The following is a 10,076-nucleotide window of genomic DNA, read 5'->3' as shown; positions in this document are numbered from 1 at the left end:
AAATTACATTGTTAGTAATATTTTTTCATGCTTCTTGATAGTTAATACATATATACAATACACTATTAAACTCCAACATATTCTTCATATGGAAAATGTTTTTTCAATGCTTGTTGATAGTTAACAGTTTATAGAGAAAAAAAGAGGAAAGTGGTTTCCGGAAATAATTATTTTATATTTATTTAATATTCAAAAAGTAGAAAACTCTTTATTTCAATATTTTCAAAAAGTAGAAAACTTTTATTTCAATATTCTAAATTGTACAACATAATAATGAAAACATAACAAATTTGTTAGCTCTTTTAAAAACAAATAATAACGGAAACTAAACACTTAGTAACGTTTAGATATTAGAGATAAGGATTACACAAATAAATATATAAATGAATCAATGCCATTGGATTAGATTCATCAAATAATGTAATTAAAAAATTTTAATAAAACAAAATCACAATTAATTAAAAATTAAAAATTAAAAATTAAAACTAAATCGTATTTCCTCTCATTAGCTGTCAAATATTCCAAACTCGTGGCTGTGACGCTATACACCACAGAGAAGTCTCTAGGTAACTGCACCCGATGGCATATTCGTAATATTTTTGTAAACTAGTGGCTGATAACAATCACAAACTCTTATATATACCCTCATATCTCTGCCGTCTATCAACATTACGTTCACGATAACCCTAAAAATCAAAGGAAAGAACACGCCTCTTCTTTGATATTCATCGTCGATCGTTTTATTCTTTTCTTCATCAAGGTAAGCGTGTTGTTTTGATTCTCTTTCTTCTTCTTGGTTTGAGATTCGTGTTTTGTGTTCTTTTCATTGATGTTTTAAGGGTTTTATTGCAGATCGGAGATCTGAATTTTCGTTCTAGAGGAGTCGTACAACAACAAAATTTATATTGTAAGTTCAAACACCTCTCGTTTTAGATCGTAGTTGTTTGATCTTGTCTGTGTTTATATGAATGTATATACGTAAGCACTCCTGTACGCATGTCTAGGGTTTTCAATTTCTCAATGATTTATCATAAGTTTTTGAGGCTTGATCGGGAATCCTTTTTTGATGGCTGAAGAAACTTTCTCTTTAGATCTTAAATATAGTTTTGTCTGTTAACCCTTTTACACGTTTTTTGGTTCTATCATTGGCTTAACCGATTTGAATGATTGAAGTGGGTCTTTTACTTGTCTTTTTTGCTTTATATGTTAATAATTGTGTTCTTGGTTCAAGTACCCTTTACATTTAAATATTACTGTTCAATTAAACAAATAAAACAAGTTGATTAGCTATCTGTTGGTATGTTTAACGTTGTTCTTTCAACTAAATTAGATCTTGAATGTGAATCCCAAAGGAATAAACGCTGATTTATGTTCTTATCTTTGTTTACCAAATCATAAAGTTTGAAACGATTATGAACTACAAAAGATTAATCGTTGATTTTAACTTTTTCTTGTAGAATGTAACGTAACATCATAATCTTGCTTTTGTCATTATTCGTTCATTCACCATTCTTTTCATTTGTCATTATCTCTCTATATAAACCACTAGTTTTAAACAAATTTCTTTGTTCGTTTAACTAATCTTTCAACATCGTTTGATTTACAGGACAAAACTGAATGTTCTAATGGAAACCAAAGGTGGGAAAAAGCCTAGTAGTAGTAGTAGTAGTAGTAAATCGTTTTATGAAGCTCCCCTAGGATACAGCATTGAAGACGTTCGCCCAAACGGAGGAATCAAGAAATTCAGATCTGCTGCTTACTCCAACGTAAGCACAATACCCAATTCCATTCCTTCCATTATGATTCCATTCTCTCTATCAATTAATTCCATACTAATTATATTTTTCTTTTCTTTTTACAGTGCGCTCGCAAACCATCCTGATATTCCCTAAATCGCTTTCCCCTTCACGTCACTTGACGTGCTTTTAATTTTACTGCTTTCAAATTAGTTTAGAATTAGTAAAAAAACCCTCTTCCCTTTTCTTCTTCTCTCATCCTTCTCCTCTTCTTGCTCAAATGGCGCAACAAGTTTCTGCAATCGGTTTTGAAGGTTACGAAAAAAGACTCGAACTAACATTCTTCGAGCCCAGCATCTTTTCCGACCCGAATGGTCAAGGTCTTCGGGTCCTCTCAAAGACCCAAATCGATGAAATTTTAACCCCAGCTGAATGCACAATCGTGTCTTCTCTCTCCAACGACCATGTTGACTCTTACGTTCTCTCAGAATCGAGTCTTTTTATTTTCCCATACAAACTCGTAATCAAAACATGTGGGACCACCAAGCTTTTGTTGTCGATTCCATCTATTCTGAAGCTAGCGGCGACACTCTCTCTCACTGTCCGATCAGTGAGATATACACGTGGCAGTTTTATATTCCCCGGTGCTCAATCTTTCCCACATAGAAGCTTCACCGAAGAAGTTTCAGTTCTCGATTCCCATTTTGAGAAACTCGGGTTATCAAGCAAAGCTTATGCAATGGGTGCTTTTGACAAGCCTAACAAGTGGTACGTTTATTCCGCTTTTGCCAATTCCGATTCCGGTGTCGCTGATTCCGATTCCGGTGACATGTACACGCTCGAGATGTGCATGACGACTCTAGACCGTGAAAAAGCTTCTGTCTTTTACAAAACCGAGTGGAGTTCTGCAGAAACAATGACGAACGATTCCGGTATCCGTTCGATCCTCCCAAACTCTGGAATCTGTGACTTTGAATTCGACCCATGTGGGTACTCCATGAATGGAATTGAGGATTCCGCTGTTTCAACTATTCATGTGACTCCGGAAGATGGGTTTAGTTACGCGAGCTTTGAGGCTGTTGGGTATGACTTGAAGGAGATTGGATTGGAAAGCCTTGTGAGAAGGGTGTTGGATTGTTTTGAGCCTGGTGAGTTTTCGATTGCTGTTGGTGGTGGAATTGGAAACGGAATTGGAAGCGGAATTGAGATTGAAGGGTATGGGGTGGAAGAAAAAAGTTATGAAGAAATTGGTGGTGGAGAATCGATTGTGTATCTGAAGTTTGTGAAGGAAGGTGGGAGCTGCTGTGGGTCTCCGAGGTCTGTGTTGAAAAGCGGAGGGTGGAAAGAGAAGGAGAATGAAGAAAAGGAGTATGAGTAGGTTTTAATAAAAAATATTTAATTAAATAAATGCCATGTTATTATAAACATGGTTTTGTTATGGATTTTTTTTTTTTTTTTGGTTTTCTGTTTACGTTTGGTGTTATGACTATTTGGTATTATCAAAGATGATATAGATGCTGTGCATCATTTGGTTTTTAATTTGGTTGCTATTTAGTTTTCTGTTTATTTATTTGTTTGTATTTGATGGAAGAATGTTCTTCGATGCTTTCATTCAACTTGAAATTTTAGTTGAATGTAAATACTAAATACATGTTAACAGATTATCAACATCAAATGTTTTTTTAATCAATCTAAGTATTTTAAATTTTTTCTTTGAGAAGAATTTAGAAATAAGATAGTATAAAAAGTTATTTGAAAACCTATATATATGTTAGGCTTGTTAAGAACAATACGGGTTTGGATACGGTATATTTTAATATCTTAAAAGTGCTTGTAATTGAATATGTATTTGTTTTAATCTATAAAACAAGTACTTTTAAAGAAAATATGAAGTTTGGAAGATACATGCTCGAGACGCTTGTCTTGAATCCTGTCAATTTCTCTACCCCATTATATAATATGTTAATACTATGATGAGCATAAATATTCTATTGTCTCGTTTGATTTAATAGATTTAGTCAATTTGATATGTCTTATTATTTTTGGAGAATGATATAATAAGTAGTATTCACAAGTGGCCAAAAGTTCTATGTATGTTGAATAAAAGCAATTTTTTGACGAGTATAGTCATAAAGTGATAAACACAAAGTTTATGTCACGGCTTTTACTAAACATATCATACTTCTTTTATTCATTATCCTAAAGTTTAATTATGCATTGATAAAATCATGTATCATTTGATTCTAATAATTTGTTATAATGTGTCTTTTTTATTGTTTTTATAATGATGGTAAATCTCACACGAGTTATAACACAATGTTTCGCAAACCATGTGACAAACAAACGGTATCTATAGAAGAGAAAATTGAACACCAAAGAGTTAAAAGCTCTTAAAGTAAAACATGTGAGAACTCATTTGAAATGTTTTTCATATATTTCACATATGTGGGTCGATTTTATTATGAACTTGCACAGTGAGCGCCACCTCCCATGTCGACTTCAAGACATGTTAAATTGGAACCATATTTATGATGAACATGGACACTAAGTTTATATATTTATTTACTCCAGTTAATGTTATTTTCTAGAACGAAAATTATATCAGCAAATCAACAAGAAGCTAGTTACAGAAAAAACATTATATTGAACAAAATAGCAATGGTTGGATCTAGTGCAATTCATTATATGCATCTATCCAAGAACTTAAGTATATTCAAGACAAACTATAATATCATCTAAATTTTTCTGAAAATGACTAGAATGATTAAACAGGATAACAACCAGCTTGCGCTTTATATAGTGGGAATGAGTAAGAATATAACTATCATAGTTTACTTACTTTCACACCAAAAATAACATCAGCTACTCTCACATCCTCTATATCAAATGAAAAGTGTAACATTTTATTGGTTTGGTTTATAACATCCTAATTGGTTCCCATTATAAGCGTAGTCCACATATAATGACATAGATATTATATTTACATATTTATCATACTCATTTATTCTAAAACAATCAGATAAAAGTGTGTTATCAAATTTTTTATGTCATTGCTTTGGAGGACATAATCATTACATATCTAATACTTACGACAACAATATACAATCATGAAACTTTTAGCCAAAAATCTCAACAATTAGGCTGTAAATTTGTACATACATAAATCTTTAGGTATGTTAAAATATATATTTTTAAAATCTTTAGAAACTAAGATATATTTGGAAATAATAATCTTGTTATATAGCAATAGAAAAATGTAACTTATTGAGGAAAATAAGAATAGTAATACACTTGGTGGTAAAGAAAAAGAACAATAAATGAAACCAATGAGAACGAAAATTGGAGAAGGGATATGCTGGCCACCATGGTCTAATGAACAACACGTAAGGTCAAATCTGGTATCCCAATAAATGTCGTAATGGATTGGAATCCATAAGAATTATTTATTTATTTATTATTATTATTATTATTATTATTTTTGGATAAGTTTGTGTTTCAATAGATGCACTTGTAATTTTATAACAACTGAACTATTATTATATTTATTAAAATATAACAAAATAACAAAATTTGATGGCATGAATTATTATGCTTTCTGATTAATATTTTTGCTATAGAAATACAGATATAATCTTAAAAAATATGGTGGTCAAATACTTAAAATATACACAAAGAAATATAAAATAAAACAAACTTCTAAAAAATTACAAAAATTAAGTATTAACAAACTAATAAATATTGTAATTAATGAAAAGAAAAAAAATGGAGAATGAGAAATTGAATAAAACATTTTAAAAAAAATGATATATACGATTTATCTACTTTGCGCTGACAAAGAAGACATGATTGGAGCAATCCATGCGAGATCTGTTTTTGTCTTGTTTTCCTTTATTTCCATATAATGTAACTGTAAAAATATTTGTTTATTTAAAAATAATATATGTATTTTTATTAAGAAAATTAAAATTCGTATAATAATACGCATTGAAATAATGCAAATTCAACATTTTTTTTTTAAAATTTACATTGATAAACTAAAAATATATATAAATTCCGCACTTATTCAGTTATTCTCGCATAATAATATTGTTGGCATCATTTCTCTATAATTTCACTCATATTATATAACGTTTAATGGCTAACTCGTTATAAGTGGACTAAAAAGGTTGCGAAAAAAGGCTCTTTTATTTAAATACATGAATAAAAATTTAAAAAATATAAAAATATAACAAAAGGTAAAAGACAAAAAAGGAAAAGGGACGGAAAGCGGGTTAAAACTTTGGCATTTTAGGCCGATTGTCGTCTAGTTTGTGAAAACGTGAAGCTAGCTAAGCAACCACATATCTTTGAATGATCGGACATATTCTAATGTTATTTTTATTTGGAAAACCTTGTTTGTTCTTTTATCTTTTGAGTAAATTACATAAATGCCCCTTCTGATATTTAAAAGTTCTCACTTTGAGTCCAACCTTCAAGAATTTGATATGATCTCTTTAAGATTTCAGTTTGTTGCACAAGTGGTTTATGCCTTTATGCAAAATAAAATTACTAATTTTTCCATTTAGATATATTTTTATATTTTTTTGTCATTTATATTAATATATGTTTTTGTAATTATTAAACTAAAAGGGCCTACAAACAATTCTCTTTCTAGAAAATCAACGTTTCTTAGGATATTCAGTACACTCATTACTTCAAAGATATGGTGATAATGTGACATCCTCTCAAGGCCTTACACACCACCCATACGACACAGTGAATGCTTTGTATAACATCCCAAAATAAATGAAAATATTCTCGGGCCTCTTTATCGTTAGATTAATTAATAAACAAAATCATTGAGATTTTATCAAGTTTAACTCAAAAGATGTTCAAGCCCAAAACGGTAAATAAATTGAAAATTCTTTTTATTTATTTTGTTATAAATAAAAAGGTGATCAAAGGGGGTGGATTGAGGTATGATAGTCATAAGTTTACAAAAAAATAGAAAAAAACAGATGAGAAGAAAGATTGAGAAAGAGGACATAGACAAAGAGATAAAGATAATCAGAGTGAGAGTAAGGGCTGGCTTGTTTTTTTACAAAAGTACTTTTTGAACACTTTTTCCTTCTGGCGGGTAGACGTTTCGCAAATGCACGTCTTCTTCCGCAAACTTGGAAAAAGACAAAAGACATTTAATCACTTCCAAAACAAACAACACCTAAGAGTCATCAAATGAGTATGAGTGTTGGAAAAGAGAGAAAGGAAAAGTTAGGTGTTTATTGGTAGCGATGAAACCGGCAAACGATGATTATGGATGGATATAAATGGGCGAATGTGGCTGTTATGTTTGAAACATCACCAATTTTTACCGGTATCATTCATTTAGATATATTTTAACGTTCCTAACCCCAAGTTAAAATCTTGAATGAAATTGTAAATGTATGCTTGAATTAGTGTTGGATTCTTGAAAGATCACTTGAAATGAGCTTGTAAATTTCATATAATCTAGAGTTGGTGGATAACTAGTTAAATATGTCACATAATTGATATTTTTACTCTTTTGGTAAAGATGAAAACAAAATGAAATTGTTATGCTTGTTTGAAAGATAATGATCGTTGAAATTGAGATGGCGTTGTGAACTCCACTCCAACATTTAATGGAAAGAAAAAGAATGGGATTGTACTATAAATGTGAAAACGAAATGGTAATTAGAATATGTTTATTAGCTTATGTGTTTGTAACTTGTAAGATGACAAAGCCTATTTAATATTGGTTTATGTTAATGCAAGAAAGGATGGAAGTTGAACGATGTCAAAGTACAAATATAATAAATGCACAGAGTGGGACAAATCATCAAGTAACTTGTTAAGTACCATATTGAGAATGAAGCATCAAAAAATGGACGATTGGTATTACAAAAATAGTAGTTTGGAAAGTTTTACAAGTTATTAGATTGCATAACAATCAAAGTAGAATAACTATTTGAAAGACTTAATAAAAAGGGAAATTAAATAATCTAACCATATTTTATTGGTTATGTGAAGACAATAACTGATTTAATTATTTATTTATTTTTTTGTAAAATAACAATCTTCTTCGAAATGGGCCATTCCAGAGACAATATCAGAATATGAGGATCCGACGCAACCCATTCGATGCATTCCGGAATACCCATTCAACCCATTCGTACATATTCCGAAGCACAAAGTACAAAAGGTTATTCCCGATTTTATTTTGGAATATCTACATATTTCGGGCTAAAGAATCAAAGAAGATATGACACATGATTATGAAGATTTGATAGTTTTACGGGTAAGTTCTTCATTTATTGGTGGTTGTCGAGACCAACAAAATAAAACAACCTTAAATATTGTACACTAAAATAGTATATAGTGATAAATGGATCGTATCCATGGAGACTGGGTCAATTTGTTGTTTCTATGAAAATCTTGTTATACAAATACTTGTAAAACTAAATTAAAAATAAAAATGAGGGTTTTTGATCTGTTGAAATGTTTAAAAGGAAACAAGAGTTAAGCTAAGATTTAAAAAGACAATCCACAAAAGTAAGAGTTTAGTGTAAAATCAATGAGAGACATATGGTTGACTTAAGGTTTCCTTACTTGAACATTTGATGAACATATCATTATAATCCGATGTGCAATACTTGTTTTAAATCTCTAATTTGGCTATAGTAATCCAAAAAGCTTGAGATTACCTAGACTTTTCTTAATTATTAAAATAGTTAGAGAAATTCATAACATATTTCCTTAGTTAAAGTCACAGTTTCCATTAAGCATGTAATTAATTAACTAGCGTTCAGAACCAAAAAGTCACCAAATCCAAGATAAGTCAAATGTTTTCACTACCATGTTGGAGAAAATGTTTTTGTAATTGTGTGAAGTTAAAACTAACACAAGAACCACATGTTGCTTGCTAATTTGAGGATCCATTACTTAATCAAGAAATTAGCCAACTAATCATTACAAATACATTTAAACTCATGAATAAAAACATACAAGTAGCAAGAAGATGTTAAAACATAAAACATTCTCATAAAGATTCAAGAACAAGTTCATGGAGTTCTTCAACATTCAACTAAATATTCAAATGATTCCACCAAAGTCAACCAAGATTAGTTAAGCCTAGCATGGCTAAACTCAAGAAAACAAAGTAAAAGTTAAAAGTATCAAACATTTAGCAAGAATAAAGAGCAAAAAGATGATGTTTTTGATATTCTTCAACTGCTCCAAGACCTCCCAAATCTCCAGAGAATTGACCAAAATTCGGATGTGTAGAAGTATACAAAAGATGCACACTAACCTTCCTTAAATATCACTCAAGATAGAATTCCAAAAATGCCCATGTGTGTCTGTTCGCGGGTTGTTTAATCGTGCGCGGGTGCCTCCTGATATGGGCTAATTTGAGTTTTGGGCCTCCATAACTTAGCCAACTGGCCCAGATCGAGTCCAATCAGCTCATAGCCCATTTTTTCTTCAAGTTTTCTTCAATTAAGTCTGATTTGGCTTCTCCAAATCACTCATAGCTCACATATTCGCTCGATCAATAATCTCCGCATGCACAAATATTCTTCCATTTTCTTGCAAATTCAAAGCTTATCTTCTCCAAACCTTCAAATAATCAAGAAGCCCATGATTTGCATCATCTTCGTTGATCTTCTAGACCATGAATCTTCATTGTCCTCCAAGTCCATTTGCCTCCCAAAGATCCTGCTCTGCTAGTCTCCTTAAAATCTGCAATTATGCTCACGAAACTAGAAAGTACCCGAAATCGTTATAAAATAAAAAAGGAAAATATGCATGAAGATAAACTAAATTATGAATGAATAATGCTAAAATAAACTATAAAAAGAAGTAAATAAAATGAAACCATCAAATCACCTCAAACTTGAACCTTGTCCTCAAGTAAGACTAGACTAAAATGACTTGGGATGAACTATAAAAAAAAATGGATAGAACCATAGAACCTGATCACAGTTAGTCAACATGGTCAGAATTGATCTTGTTATTATCCCAATAATTTTTCTTCTTGTGACATTGGAACCATAAACCACAGCTAGAACAACTCCTATAAACGAGTAAGGAGGGATGGTCAGTCGCAACCCCAATGGAACATGCATACAATGAAGAACCTCTGTAGTAGGGAGAAAGCAAATGGACGGGCTCGTGTGGAGCTCTTATTTAAGTGTACACTCTAATCATGAAATTTGCGTGATCTCACGTATGACGGTTGCTCTAATGTGTGATTTGGTTTCATCGCTTCGGCATCGTTGTAGGAATCAGTTCACTTAGTGTTGACTTGAACATCCTGTAGTATCCGACTCGACAGACTCCCTA

General features: G+C 31.3%; 1 protein-coding gene and 1 long non-coding RNA gene across 2 annotated transcripts; both read left to right on the top strand.

Annotated features, from left to right (window-relative positions):
* Positions 1-560: 560 nt before the first annotated feature.
* LOC145069340 (uncharacterized) lies at positions 561-908 on the top strand. Its single transcript, XR_013689456.1, has 2 exons — positions 561-760; positions 853-908. It is a non-coding gene; the product is annotated as an uncharacterized LOC145069340 (long non-coding RNA).
* A 969-nt stretch (positions 909-1,877) lies between these two features.
* LOC145069339 (S-adenosylmethionine decarboxylase proenzyme-like) lies at positions 1,878-3,275 on the top strand. The gene has a single exon (XM_079016271.1). The coding sequence runs from the start codon at positions 2,017-2,019 to the stop codon at positions 3,112-3,114; it is 1,098 nt and encodes a 365-aa protein (XP_078872397.1). The 5' UTR covers positions 1,878-2,016; the 3' UTR covers positions 3,115-3,275.
* Positions 3,276-10,076: the final 6,801 nt, after the last annotated feature.

The sequence above is a fragment of the Lactuca serriola genome, chromosome 8 (genome assembly GCF_051521515.1).
Source record: "Lactuca serriola cultivar US96UC23 chromosome 8, Lser_US96UC23_V15, whole genome shotgun sequence".
Classification (NCBI taxonomy): Eukaryota; Viridiplantae; Streptophyta; class Magnoliopsida; order Asterales; family Asteraceae; genus Lactuca; species Lactuca serriola.
Note: the sequence above shows the minus strand (reverse complement) of the source record. Positions and strands in the feature narration are given on the sequence as shown.

Excerpts from the sequence above, each read along its gene's own strand:
- LOC145069339 (XM_079016271.1), top strand. The coding sequence starts at position 2,017 with ATGGCGCAACAAGTTTCTGCAATCGGTTTTGAAGGTTACGAAAAAAGA.